General features: G+C 41.7%; 2 protein-coding genes across 48 annotated transcripts in view; one reads left to right on the forward strand and one right to left on the reverse strand.

Annotated features, from left to right (window-relative positions):
* Nucleotides 1-1918, forward strand: part of NCOR1 (nuclear receptor corepressor 1) — a 151702-nt gene extending 149784 nt beyond the window's left edge. For all 47 annotated transcript variants that reach the window (XM_072730425.1, XM_072730437.1, XM_072730429.1 and 44 more), the window contains one exon: nucleotides 824-1918. In XM_072730425.1, the coding sequence (XP_072586526.1) occupies nucleotides 824-1011 (188 nt within the window). In that variant the 3' untranslated portion in view covers nucleotides 1012-1918. The remainder of the gene's footprint in view (nucleotides 1-823) is intronic.
* A 2122-nt stretch (nucleotides 1919-4040) lies between these two features.
* TTC19 (tetratricopeptide repeat domain 19) overlaps nucleotides 4041-14918 on the reverse strand; it is a 29623-nt gene continuing 18745 nt past the window's right edge. Inside the window, exons 8-10 of the mRNA XM_072730475.1 lie at nucleotides 7464-7618; nucleotides 5881-6043; nucleotides 4041-5399 (exon numbers count right to left, since the gene is read on the reverse strand). Coding sequence (XP_072586576.1) covers nucleotides 5266-5399; nucleotides 5881-6043; nucleotides 7464-7618 — 452 coding nt within the window. The 3' untranslated portion in view covers nucleotides 4041-5265. The remainder of the gene's footprint in view (nucleotides 5400-5880; nucleotides 6044-7463; nucleotides 7619-14918) is intronic.

Here is a 14918-nt window from a genome sequence, read left to right on the forward strand (position 1 = left end):
AGTTAAATACACATGTAGTGGAAGAAATCTGAAATGCACTCTTCCCCTTAATTTATTAGTATATAAATTGCATATGGGTATTATACCAGCATAACCGAAGGCCTCTGCTTTATAAAATTGTATTGCATGCAAAATGATTGTGTACTAGTTTGGAAACTTCTAACCTACACAGTGATTGATTGTTCTCCAATCTCTCTCAGGGAAGGAACTAATTTTTGAAACTAATTACTTGATAAAATGGTAGGTTTTCCATTTTTAGAGCTTCTTAAGCAGAAAAAGGCTTTCTAGGGACAATGAAACAATCTAGGTACTGGCAGAAGGTAGCAGTGCTGTTGGTAGGTTCACATACCCGTCTTCCAGATCTTTTACCTTTTAAATCGGCTCAGTGAGATACAGCAGATGACATGCGTCCTGCCATCCCCTGACTTTCATCCTCTGAGTATTGTACTCCTGCATTTATCTCTGAGTCAAGGAGCTCTCGGTGTAGACTCCTAGAGCTTAATATGCAGTAGGTCTGCTTTGAATCTCCACCTGGTTCTAGATTTCACTAAATATTCAGCCCTGAGCTTTCATTTCTGGGCTTAGCAACACTAAGCTCGTGCTTACTTGTGTCACTCAGCCTTTCAAGATTCTCACTGGTGCCTTATCATAGGTTACGGTCTGTTGTCGTGAAACCTCAGCCCTTCCATGTTTGTTTCATTTCGCTCTTGGTGCCACAAGACCATTTCAGTAGAATAATTGTGTCCTCCTCCATCTTATGGAATTTGTGCGTTCGGAACAGCAGCTGTGCTCATGACAGTGAAAACAGTTTTTCTCTTGTCAGGCTCAACTCAGTTTCCTTATAACCCTCTGACTATGCGGATGCTCAGCAGTACGCCACCAACACCGATTGCATGTGCCCCCTCTTCTGTGAACCAAGCAGCTCCTCACCAACAGAACAGGATCTGGGAGCGAGAGCCTGCCCCACTGCTCTCCGCACAGTACGAGACTCTGTCGGATAGTGACGACTGAACTGCACAGAGAAGGGGTCTTGGTGGGGCCAGGGTGTGGGGTGGGGAGCTCTTGTTTTTGTTGGTTTTATTTTTAATGGCAGGTCACAAACCTGTCCTCCTCTGACTTGTGCCCAGAGACTTTTCAGGAGAGCCTGGACCACGGATGATGAAGAAATGATGGAAATTTATTTGCAGAGTCAAATGGGGGGAGGGACAGGGAAACTGCCTTTGACACAGGCAGTTCAGTGAATTATAATAATAGTGGAGGGTTGAAATGTAGAGTTTTTAAAAAGTGGACAATTCCTGTTCTTACATCTGTTTGTAAAGAAAACCATAATGTCTTTAAATCACTTTTCTGTAAATAGATGACCTTTTTTGCAGTGTTTCCCCTTGCTGTAGTACTTGGTGTACTTACGTTCAAATCAGCGCAGCCACTTTGGGGGTAATTTTAAAAACAAACTCCGCACCGATCTTTTTAACCCTTGCCTTCTAAACAACCTCACACAGCCCAGTTACATAATGTTGGCTGTCATGGGCATTGTACTTTTATCCAATTTTGTTTTCTCTAAATTCAGATTTCCAGTGATGTTTCAAATCTTGTGGAGATGTTTAGATTTTTAACACAGACCCTATCATAAAATCTGTACATTACGTATTAGGGTCAAAGGTAGGAGAAGCAAAATTCTGCCATACTGTAAATTTCCAGTGCAGGCTTTAATTTTTTTTAATTAGTAGCACTGAAAAAATATTACTGCATGGGTATGTTATAGTTCATTTTTTAAAAGTTAAAAAAAGGCTTGAGGCATCCCTCACTGTTATGCACACTGGTGACTTTAACCATGCCCCTAAGTTTCTTCTGCATCTGATGCAGCCCAACAGAGCTTTTGTTTTGAAATAAATTTGACTACCCTGTCCATAGCCACATAGATCATGTGTGATTTAAGGCTCTTGATGTCTCAGGTTTCAAAGGAAAAACTAGTATCTTTCCTCTAGGTTGCTCGGGATTATTGAGTTAGAAGATAACAATCTGCATAGAATCTCCTCCGTCTCTTAGTCTCTTAGATTTACTTTGCACGGCATCCTGAGGTCTCGCAGTTTGGTCTGTTCACCACGAGCCAGTGTTTATTCTCCCTTTGATTCCTCGTGGGCAGGAGTTTATCGTTGAATTTTTTTCATTTCATGGAATCTCAAGGAGCAAATACTTTCAAAGAGTGAATTTTAAACTAATTACAGTACTTGATGGTCCGTTTCATCCTTTAACAGTTGATTGTTGAATTGAGTTTGTCCCCCGTACCACTAAAGCATGGCATCAAAAAACATCCTTCTGTAGCAAGAGGACAGGAACTGTTTTGGAAGGGTGCCACTGAAGATGAGAAAGGAGAGACAGAGGTCTCTCAAGATGATACAGATTAGATACAGATTAGCACTTTATGGACTTCTAAATACTCAAGCCTCTAAAGCAAGCCAGTGGTGGTAACCACTGACTGTGCCTCCTCTGTCACAGGTTTCATAGGCCTGAGACCCTTGTGTCACCCTTAGCAATGGGGTCTGATACCTGTTTTGATAATGAAGGTACTGGCTCAGGGCTCTGTCCACATAGTAAGCGACAAGGGCAGGCCAGGAGTTAAGCTTTCACGCCTGCTGCTACTCCACCCTCCTAGACTGGAGGTCCTCACCATCAGCTTTAGAGCAGATTTAGTGATCAGATTCCTTCTACTTGGAGAAATGCATACACAGAAAATGCTAATGTGAATGAAAAACAGTAACTAAATGTTCCACATAACAGTATCTTAGATTTCACTAATTCATGGTGTCATCAGACCCAAGAGAGATGCTATTTTTCTATGACCCTGAAGGTCTTGAGTGATTCCAAATCAGAAGAGTGTTTGAGAACATGTTGGGTGAGAGCCTAACTTTTTACTGCCCCACCCCCACCCCACCCCAGGAGCCTCAAGTGAATGGCTGTAACCCCTCCCCCACTCCGATCTCATCACAGTGCACGTGTGCTCTGCTGTTCCCTCTGCCATTACTGGGAGAAGAGATTTCAGAATGGGAGATAAAATCCAGTCCCATTTCTTAGTTCAGAACACTGAAAGGCCAGAACTGTCACGTGGCTTACCTACAGAGCAAACCATCTGGGAGGCCGGACGTCCAGCGTGGCAGGACCAAATGGCAGCCGGCATCGAGAGTGGCCAAGGACTCGTGGACGTCAGCTGAAGGCCAAGGCAGGAGCTCTGTGCAGGCTGAGATTTCAGCGTTCTGAAGCTGCATCCTTGTGCATGACTTTTTAGCACCCCAGAACTAGATTAAGGTCTTCCTATACTGTTCGGAGCAGTAGTCTGACAGCCAGGTTTCCGGTGCATGTTTATGATTGGAAGTTTCATGATGTTTTCATCTTGGTATGCTGATTCCATTTTTAAATATTTATGCCCTGAAAACTCTGGTGACACAGTTCAAACACTTAAATTACACTATTTTAAACAATTCACTTTTGAAATCAGACCAGTCAGCAAAGTCTGTTCTCCTGCTTTGCTACCTTGTTTTACAACTGTGCAAATAACTCTCCTGGACACACCCACACAGAGAGACTGAGAACACCTACGGTTTTTTCAGCACTGGGACGGGACCATGAGCTGAAACCTTGTGGAGGATCAAACATTCTTAAATAAAACCTGTAGTGACGAATCTAACTTGCACTAACCCCTGCAATTGTGAAAAGGTGAAAACATTCTCAGTGCAGATGGTGAGTAGCTAACTAGTTGACAATTTCTCAAAAATCCCCAACAATAAATTAAGACTGGGTTGTGCTAAAAATTGAATTTCTATTCTATTTCTCATCAGTCTTGATGAAAGGAGCTAGTTGGGTGGTAAGAGAGGAGCTTAGGCAGGAAGCAGGAAGAAACTTAGATCTGCAAAATATAAAATTCTAGTTTTCATCTAACCCCTGAGGATTTGGACCTCAAGGTTTCTAGCGTTTTGGTTTTTTCTTGACTCTTTAGTAAGTTATTTCTTAGGAGGAGAAACTCAAAGATTACGGAATACATACAGTGTTGTTGTAGAGTCTCTAGTTTATTATGAAAGGATTCTTCCAGTATTTACACAGGAAACAAAAATATCTGTTTATCATTCCCACTCACACCCCCACCCCCGAAGGCTTACCAACAGTAATAGTGTTCCTTCGCGGCACCTACAAAAATCGCCTCTCCCTTAGGCAAATGGCTCTTTGCAAGACTTCGGAGGTCAGAACATCCATTACCTAGCTTGTGTGCATAAGCTTTATGCATCTGAGGCAGTGTGATAAGGCTCTTTCAACACAGTAGTCTATTCATTCAAGGTCATCTGACCAAATACACTCTCCTGAGACCTCGAGAGAACCCCACTGGTCCCTTCCTTTATAGATGAGAACAGAGACCCAAATGCAAACAGCCAGGACTAGGATCCAGATCAGTGATTCTTACTGTACCAGCATTACATATCGGAATTACTGGGGGTATCTTACACATTACACTTGTGAGGCCCTACCCTGAGACCGAAGGTGTGGGGGTGCAGCCTGGGCACGTGCACAGGACTCTGTTCAGGGACCCAGGCTGCAGAGGGAGTGGAGTGCTCCAACAGCACTGACCAGAGCTCATATCATTCCTTTTCCCCTCTTTTTCATAGTCCTATGTCACCAGATCTAAAACATACAGTTCACTTTTATTTATAGTGAAATGGGTGTATTTTCAAGGGCCTAATTCCTACTTTAAGACTTCATGCTGGACGCTGGTGCAAACCAAGACAATACTTTTGCTCCGTTACGCATTACATCCCACACTGGGCTTCATGAAATAGAGGAGAAGAAAAAGAACTCACCATAATCCCTCTTTGCCATGAGACAGGTAGCTCTGCTCTGCCAGATATCGATAAAATGAAAAAGAGGGTAGCAAATCAACAGACCAAAATCAGAGGCTAGAGATGCCTGGCTGAATCCGCACACACCCACCCACAGAAAACTGGACTGTCTCCACCCCACTACACTGAGACCAGCACACACACGGCACCTCACTTGACATCTGTCCTTAGAAGTCGGAATCAGCCAGGGGTGAAAGTTGTTTTTCCATTAAAACGACAAAAGTGGCAGTGTACACAACTTGTCCTTCACCACAGCTAAGTTGACAAAACTTGAATATCAAGGAGAAAGGATTAAGCCATTGATTTGGGTGTCACTGAGACCAGAATTATCACTGTTGCTGAAAATTCCCTACAACAAAAAGGGATTTAGCACTTCATAAAATTAAGTTAAAGGTCTACTTTTTCTTGACAGCTCAGCCAACTCTTCCCTGATGTGCTGCATAGAAACCTCATCTCTTTTCAGCTCTGCTTGCTTCAGCGCTTCCTGGTAGATCTCCTTTGCTTGTGCATATCGTTCTAAAATAACCCAGAGAGAAGGGAGAACAGAGAGAAATGTAGGTTTTCAAAGTGATTCTGCAAGATTCTGCCGAGCAAACACTAGTGACAGTATGCGTTTAACCTGCTGTGTCCTTTCGAAGCGCTGGGCGGTCACTGCCTCATCTCACCCCCTTCTGACCAGCGGCTCAGGCTGCAAGCCGGCCCAGGCCTCAACCCAGTGTGTGGGGCCCCGCTCCATTGGCCAGGGACAGCACCAATGACACTTTCTCTAGCTTCCAGGGGGGTCACCGGCTAGTGCAGGGCCATAGGAGTTATGTGACTTGAACACAATGGTACTTCAACCAAACATACATCCTTTTTTGGGGGATGGTCAGCCAGCCTTTTAATTCTGAAGCTTCCTGACTGCCCCTCGGCCCTCCCTAGAACCACTTCACAGATTCATACATCCAGTGACCCCCTTCCCTAAAGTCAAAGCAGTCTGGCTTCGGTGGCGCCCTACCTCTGTGCATCAGGATGGCGGCCAGGTTACTGAGCAGCATGTGCAGCTCGGGATGCTCTATCTGCCTCGCCAGGTCGGACGCCTTCTGCACATAAACGCAGGCCTCATCGAAGCGGCCCTGTGCATCCAGGGTGGTAGCAAGGTCACTCATCAGCACGATGGTCTACACACAAGAGAAAAAACAGCCATTTAAAAAAAAATAGCAATGCAGATTCAACATTAACTTGGGAATTTGGCAAACTGAATATATGCTTAAGATCTCATGTTTCCTAGCATTCCATAGAAGGTGAAGGGCTCAGCCTTTAACAAACTGCGTACGTTTATCATTCATATTATACAACAAACAGCATTAGTTTGACTCTTGAAAATGATACAAATCTAGAAACTAGGGAACAGGATATTACTTACTAATCTATTTATCAAATTCGAAGCACCAAAACCAACCAACCAACCAGCAAGAAGAAACTATAACTGATCTCATTTAAAGTTCAGCAATCCCGAGAAGCCGGCCTCCAGCACATTATAATGTCATTCCTGTTGGTGACTCTGAGACTCATCGAGAAGAAGAAATATATATATTATTGATTTTATGAAGATTCCATTTAAGAGTTTTTAAAATGTTGATACTAAGGCAGACCCCACCTCATCCTCTTAAAGTCATGCCTTTTTAAGCCTCAGTTCTAGTACCTGTGATTGGAATTCCAGATTTATCTTCTTCTTCCTCAGTGACAGTCCCTGAAGGGGACTCTGTCACCTCCCCTGAGGATAGGAGAATTACAGCCTAAGGACTTGTCCTGCCCATCAACCCGGCCTTGGGACATGTTCAGTCAAGTTAAAATTTCTGTGTCCCATGCTGGGGGTACCAGGCAATCTCAGACAAATGATCCGGTTCTCACCTCTAAGAACTTAGGGGAGAAGCACTAAGATTTCAGTTCAGTGCATTCAGTGTGGAATTCTAACAGCTCTGCACGGTGAGGTTCAATACTATGTCGGCAGTTCCGACTTTTCAGTGCAGTCCCTCTCTCCTTCTTCCCCCCGCTCTGTCCCCGGCATTTTACCTGTGGGGTGAGGGAGGCAAGAACCTTCACATGGTAACCTGTTCCTCCTAAGATTCTGACTAAGATTCAGGATTCCAGAGCACTGGGCCGTGTACCCTGAGGGCCTGGAAGCACCAGTGCCCGGCTCAATCTACTGTTTGGAAAGGCTGCTCTGCTGTGTAAACCAATATGCCTGCAGAATGCTCTGGGCAGACCCAGTAATTGATGTGAGGTCTCAAATCCTTTAAAAGAAAAAAATTTTTTTAAAGAAATCTCTACGCACGCACAACATGGAACTCAAACCCTTGACTTCAAGATCAAGAGTCGCACGCTCTCTTGGCTGAGCCTGCCAGGCGCCCCTCAAATCCTTTTTGAACCAAGGAGTTGGGGGTAGGAGAGTAGAGACAGGAAAAAGAACGGGCTGGGGCACAGAGGGAAACAGCTAGGACCATTGCTGGAGATCTGTCCCCAGTGAGTGTGGCATTTCACACCTGGATATTCTGAAAGCTTTGTTTTCTGGTTCCTCTTGCTGCTCTTCTCCCTTACCTGTGGGTGTCTTTCTCCTAGCATTTCTTCAGAAATCTGCAGTGCTTTTTCATACATCCTCTGTGCCTGTGACGGCTGCTTGGAGAACAGAAGGTAGCGAGCATAGGTGTCTAAGCACATGCCTAGGAGGAGGTGGGTGCTGGCTTTCTCTTCCACTAAGAAGGAAATAAGAGCATTGCTGGCATATAAGCACAATACAGAAAGTGAGGCAAAGAACTGGCCAAGCTTCTTTAACCTCTTGCTTGTTAGTTACCAAGGCCCACATAAATTTCAGTGTGTTGTGGTGGGGAGGGAGGACGTGTTTCCCCAAGAAGCAATTCTCAGACACCTGCTGGTGTCTGAGAATTCATCAGCTGTGACACTATCTGCCCAGACACAGTATCAGATACCACAGGTTAAGGGTTCAGTCCTACCAGACCACACCCCCTTCCTGCATCAGACACCAGTCACAAGCCCCGTGCTTCTGCCCACCAGAGAGCTACACACTGAAGTTGCCAGTACGACCCCCTCCAACTAAGGATGCCAACTGCACGTCCAGGTTATCACCTGTGCTTCTGACCAACTAGCTACAAATCAGAGGTTCCTGGGACTTCCTCCTTCGGTTATGTTCATTTGCTAGAGCAGCTCACAAAACTCAGAACATTTTACTTACTAGATTACTGTTTATTATACAAGGACATAACTCAGAAACAGCCAGATGGAAAAGATGCACGGTGCAAAGTACGTGGGAAGGGGCACAAAGCTTCTATGCCCTCTCTAAGAGCACCAACTGTCCCAGCACCTCCACACGTTCATCAACCCAGAATCTCTGAGCTCTGTCTGGGTTTGCATGGAGGCTCCATTACACAGTCATGATGATTAAATTACCGACCACTGGTCGTTGATTAAACCTACAGCCCCCACCAGGTCAGGGGTTGGGAATGAACATTCAATCCTCTAACTATAGGGCTGGACCTCTAGACACACATCTTTTAGGTGATGTCCCAAAGTCTCCTCATTAACATAACAAAAGACACCTTTTATCACTCAACACAAGAAATCCACCCATGGGTTTAGGGAGCCCTGAGCCAGAACTGTGGACAAGGACCAAGTGTATATGAGAAATATATTAAGTTGAAACTGTATTTAGCAGAAATACAGTTAATACAGTAAGATAAATTCCAAGTATGAGTTAACAACCAAGAAAGTATAGGGCAAATGAAAGTGTTCTCAGGTGCAAAAAGGGCAGTGTGGGAAGAGACCAGAAAACACTCAGAATCCTGAACTAGAAAGTCACAAGCCAACTGAAAGAACAGTTACTCCCATTTGGTGAAGAAGATGATTAAAGGCTGCAATGATATAGCAACTCTGGACAAATTACAACATTGACTACACAATGTCTGAAAAGGAACCAACTTAAAACACCTACTGCCACATGAAGCAGAGCATGCAGACCTCAAGAACAGGTATGAGAAGCAAGCCCACAAGTAAAGACCCTAGAGATAAGACACAAGTAACATGGACGCCGTGATGACCTAGACTGCAGGGAGATTCTGTGCCCGGCTCAGCTCAAAATGAACATTCACAGAAGTGTTTACCACAGATGAACTTAGGCAACCAAACCATGACACACCCGACTGATGATGATGTTTGGTTGGGTTTATCTGATGGCAAATTCACATGAAACACCTTTCCTTCCCTACCCTCAAAGTTTCAGGAAACGTACAAAAGGCAGACAGAATTTAAAGACGGCTATGGAATCAAGTAACAGGATGACCAATTATTGAAGAGAGTGTTTAAAAAGGCCAAGCACATGGAGTGAGTGAAGACAGCTGTGGACACACATCATCAGAGGGTAAAAGTTAAGAAACAATGCAAAGCAGAAATCCAAAGTGACTTGCTCTGACTTAATTATACACAAAAGATCTATAATCACCTAATAAAACCAAACTAGGGGCAGTTTTAAACAGACTGCCTTAAGAATATACTTTCAAAAAACACAAAAGTTATTTTCATAAATAACAAAAAGTATACATAAATTTATGGATAAATACAAAAAAAGCAAAGAGAAGATGGCTCCAGCTACCTACTACAAATAAAGATCCCACATCAGGAAGGAACACTGAAACCAAATATCTAACTATGAGCAAAAATGCTGAGCAAAAGCTTCTAGAATCGAGAAGCAGCTTAACATTAACAGTACTGTGAGATAATCTAATGGAAAAAAGGCAGCTGAAAATGAGAAGAATGAGACAAAGCTATGTTCCTGTCAAGTACAAACAAAAGTTCGGGAAGTAATTTATAACAGTGAGAAGATTCAGAACTAAAACACATGTTCTTCAAGAACGTTTAAAGGCAAAGCCTGTTTGCCATCTACCAAAAATATCACAAAACAATGTATAATTATTCCAACTCTGGAAATTCTATGCTTCAAAAATGACTGCCAACTCCTATTTCTGGGATTTCTATTAATTCTCTTCAAATATTTCTATATTTTTAAAAAAGTTCTTTTTACATTTTATGGTTAGAAAGTATGATAAAGTGACAGGTAATTCCAGTGGAAAACCATCACCACTGTGGTCAACAATGGAAATTAACCAGAACAGAAAAAAAGATGGTGAAGCTTTATAGAAGTAATTTATGAGGTAAAATTTTAGCTATAGTATTTTTTTTCATTGTTAAAAAATGCATTTTAAATTCGTATCACACTTTGTAGTATGAAAAATGAAAATAATTTCTGGAGAATCTACTTCTCTAAAAACAAGACTAAGGGAGAAATAAAAAAGGCTCCATAATAAAACCTTTAGCATATGGCCAAGAGAGAACTTCACAGCTTTGATAAAGTACCAAAAGAATTCCTTTTCTAAGCAGTAACATTTAAAATATAGTTTCTTGAAATATTACTATAAAAACTGCTAGAAATTAGACAAGAACAAATCAGATAGCCACTAACAACCGAGACATACACTGGGGGTTGTTGTTCAGATAGAGCTTCCCCCAAAGTTTTATTTGAATCTGAAAAGGAAGTCATATTTATTTCTTCAAACTTTAAGTAATTCTTTTTACAAGTTATTTCTAACCAGAGAAAAAGGTAAGCTACCTTAAATCTGTCCATGAAACAAACAAGATTCAGCACAGGAATTCTTACTCAAAATATGAGCAAATGGAATTGTCAAATGCACAAAGGAAATGAGCAAGCAACAATTTTTCCAAGAATATGAGAAAGGATGGATCATTGTATTTAATTTATCAATCTATCATATTAGGCTTATATAAACACAGACTAAAAGGAATGTGATAAGATATGGGTTCTGAATAGAGGCTTCTGGTTCTAGTAATAATGACTGGTGATCTGGAAATCCTCTGCTTTGAAAGTGAGATAAAGTCTATCCTTTAATGCACAGCTGAGCTCCTGAGAAGGAAATCCCAAGGGCTGAACAACAGCAGTAAGATAAAACCCAGAGTAGAAAGCGGGGAGGACTTGACACCACAAAAGCCCAGTTTGTGTTGGTTTTGTGGGGTGGCCTGAGTCTCTCTGTGATCCAGAACTGAGTTCTTCAACTTTTGCAAATCAGAGAATTGGATCTGAAGCTCCTTGCATAAGCCAGAATGAGTGTCATAGGCTTTGTGTGCCGCCTGCCCATACCCTGTCCTCACCAGGAACCACAGGGAAGCTTGCATGGGCCGGACTGGGATCTAGACGGGAGAAGGAGCACCATAGAAATCTCTAATCATAGGCCTGAGCCATATGGAGCTTGAGGTCTACATTTAAGCATCTATTTCAGCTTGAACCTGAGTGCCTGGAATAAAAACCATCCCAGAGTCTCATCTTCCAGCTAAAACCCTGCAACAAATGAATTTATCATCCAAACTAAGCGTGAAACTTCACAATAAAGGAGCATCAGCAGACAATAAAAAATGAGCCTTACCCTCAAGAATTTTAGATAATCAACTAATCCAAGACTATAAACTAAGTAGGTTTTTGAGTAATTCCTTATGTGTCCAGTATGGTCCACCTAAGAGCCTTGCACGTGTTCTTCCTTTGCCTAGAATTTTCTTCCTTTAGAGACTGCGGCATGGCTTATTCCCTCCCATTCTTCAGGCTTCTTAACAATGAGGCCTTCCTGGACCCCTCTATATGACACTGTACAGCCCCCTACACATTCCCTGTGCACACATCCCTTCACATACATGTCTCCATAGTACTTCATCATCTTTGTATATACTATCATTTATTGGATAGACAGTGTTTATTATGTGTTTCTCCTCCACTAGAAATTGAGCTCCACGAGGTAGCAATTGCCTTTTATTCACAGCTGTCTCTCAGTACCTAGTAACGTGTCTGGCACATAACAGGCATTCAAAAAATATTTCTTGGAGGACTGGTTGAATGAATGCACAAATAAAAATCAATAATTAAAAACATAAAGGTACTGAACTAAAGATAGAAGAGATACAATGAAACCAAAAATTAACTGATTCTATCACATCCAAAGTTTAATCTCTATATATGAAATGCCCTCAAGTGAAAAGACGAACACAAAAAGATACATAACCTACAAAATATAAATTTATGTATTTGGCTAAAATACATAAAGAACTCATAAATCATTTAAAAAAGACAACCCTTCAAAAGAAGATATGCAAAGGATATAAAGAGAGAATTTTCAGAGCAGGAAATCCAAATGGTCAATAATACATGAGAAGATGTTCTGATTCTCTGGCAATCAGAAAATAACACTGAAACCACAATGAAATTCCATTTCACACCCACCAAATCATCAAAAAACAAAGTCCAACAACAACAAATATACAAAGCAACAACACAAACACACTGCTAGTGAAAATGTAAACTGGTAAAACCACATTGATAAGCAAACTGGTAATACCTAGCATACGCCCCCCTACCCCCCCCCCAGCAATTCCACTCTTAGGTACATTCCGGAGAGAGTAGTTCCCATGCCTGCACAGAGACATGGGTTCAAGAAGGTTCAAGGGGCTATTATTTCCCACGGTACAACATTCATCCGGTGGGATACTAGACCACAGTTGGAGGGAATGGACCAATTAGAGGGAGTCACCCCTTCTTGACAGATACAACCCAGCAGACATGCAGTTTGGCAAGGAAACAGGCCTTTGTGAGAGGAAAACCGATGCACTAAGTATCAACATGGATAAATCTCAACAAAATAATGCTGAGTAAGGAACTGCAGAAACAAGTGTATAATATGATACCATTCATATAAAGTTTGAAAACACACTGGGGCGCCTGCGTAGCTCAGTCAGTTAAACGTCTGCCTTCTGACTTTTGGGTTCTGGGATTTAGCCCCGTATTGGGCTCCCTGCTCGATGAGGAGTTTGCTTCTCCCTCTCCCTCGCCTGCTTCCCCCGACCTTGTGGTTCTCAAATAAATAAAATCTTTAAGAAAGTTTAAAAACATACTAGCCTCACTTTATATTGTTTACTGATATATACAACTGTAATAAACAGGCCTAAGAATGATAAAGATCAAAACCAAATTAAAAGAACAAACAAGGGATCCCTGGGTGGTGCAACGGTTTGGCGCCTGCCTTTGGCCCAGGGCGCGATCCTGGAGACCCGGGATCGAATCCCACATCGGGCTCCCAGTGCATGGAGCCTGCTTCTCCCTCTGCCTGTGTCTCTGCCTCTCTCTCTGTCTGTGACTATCATAAATAAAAATAAATAAATAAATAAATAATAAAAGAACAAACAAAAACCCACCAAAATCAGAATAGTATTTACACCAAGTGGGAGTACGCCTGGGATAAAACTTAGAAAGAAAAAAAAAGAATTCTGAGCACATACGGTAAATACTTAAATTTGACAAAGTGAAGGGGGAAGGTATATAGTTATCTGTGAACGTCACTACATTTCATTTTTGTTTGAAATCTTAAAAAAAAAAAAAAGCCACAGAACTTTTCTGAATGTTTAAGACAATAATATGGACTATAAACTGGAGAAATTCCCAAAATATAAAGAAGCTGAGGGAAAGAATAAATATAAAGGAGAATAAATATAAAGAGAAGAGAGAGGCAGATATTTCAGTAACAGACACACCTGGATAAAAGACCACACTAAGTAGAAGCAATGTTCACAGAGATGTATTCAGAAGCTCACAAGACCTGAATCTCAGAAATGAAGGTTCATCACAGACCAAGCAACATTCAGAAAGAGATTAATAAGCCCCCTAACCTTATGCTAACAAAACCTCCCAACTCCTACAAAGCAATCCATCACGAACAAGCTATCCCCAAAAGAAGGCAAATAAGTTGTCTGCAAAATTTTCTGCAATAAATCCCAGTAAGTCTAAAATTGCGATCATAGAGAAAAAACAAGTAGAGAAAGGGAAAGGCAGAAGAATTCTTTACTGTACTCCTCTCATCTTACAGAAGCAACTGAGAGCCCTATGTACGCCATCCTTCCAAATTGTAAGTGGAAGGAAGTTTAGTGAGGAGAAAGTCTCTATGGCAGGAACAGAGAACAAAGTTAACAAAAATGGAACCATTTTTTAAAAAGATTTTATTTATTTAATTGAGAGAAAGCATGAGAGAGCATGAGCAGGGGAGGGGAGGGGCAGAGGAGAGAAAGCAGCAGGCTCCCCGCTGAGCAGGGAGCCCAACAGGGCCTAGATCCCAGGATTCCAGGATCTTAATCTGAGCTGAGGGCAGCGCTTAACTGACTGAGCCACCCAGGTGCCCCTGAAAGCATCTGTTTTTTACGTGTGAAAATTAGCCCGGGATCGAGTCCCACATCGGGCTCCCTGCGTGGAGCCTGCTTCTCCCACTGCCTGTGTCTCTGCCTCTCTCTCTCTGTGTCTCTCATGAATAAATAAAAATAAAATCTTTAAAAATTTTTTAAAAATTAAAAACTAAACAAAAAAAAAGAAAACAAAAATTAGACCAAACATCACTCTCAATGCTGATTTCAAACAGACTTTGAGATTTTGTATAACAAGACAATGATATTCAGATTAGGTTTAGATTAAGTCTAAACATAGACTCCTACAAAAGACACAAAAAAGAAAATGAGTTTAAAAGTTTAATGGTAAGATAATCAATGTAAAACAAATTTGTGACCAAAGTATTGGGTTTTGTTTTAGAAAAACAAAACATTGTTTTCTAGTGCAGGGTAACTCACAATGACAATACGTATCTAGGACTGTTTAAATAGCATAAAAACATGTATGAAGAAAAAAAAATCACAAAGCCAAACTATCTTGTCTAGAATTAGACAAAATCAGCAAGGACACAGGACCTGAACAATACTTTAGGCCAATTGGATCTATCCAACATATATAGAACACTCCACCCAACAACAAAGGCATACACATTCTTCTCAAATGTACATGCAACAGTGTCTAGGACAAATCATACACTAGGACCATAAAACAAGTCTCAATACATGTAAAAGAACTGAAATAGGGGCATCTGGGCGGCTCAGTTGGCTTGAGCATCT

The sequence above is a fragment of the Vulpes vulpes genome, chromosome 12 (genome assembly GCF_048418805.1).
Source record: "Vulpes vulpes isolate BD-2025 chromosome 12, VulVul3, whole genome shotgun sequence".
In the NCBI taxonomy this organism is placed as follows: Eukaryota; Metazoa; Chordata; class Mammalia; order Carnivora; family Canidae; genus Vulpes; species Vulpes vulpes.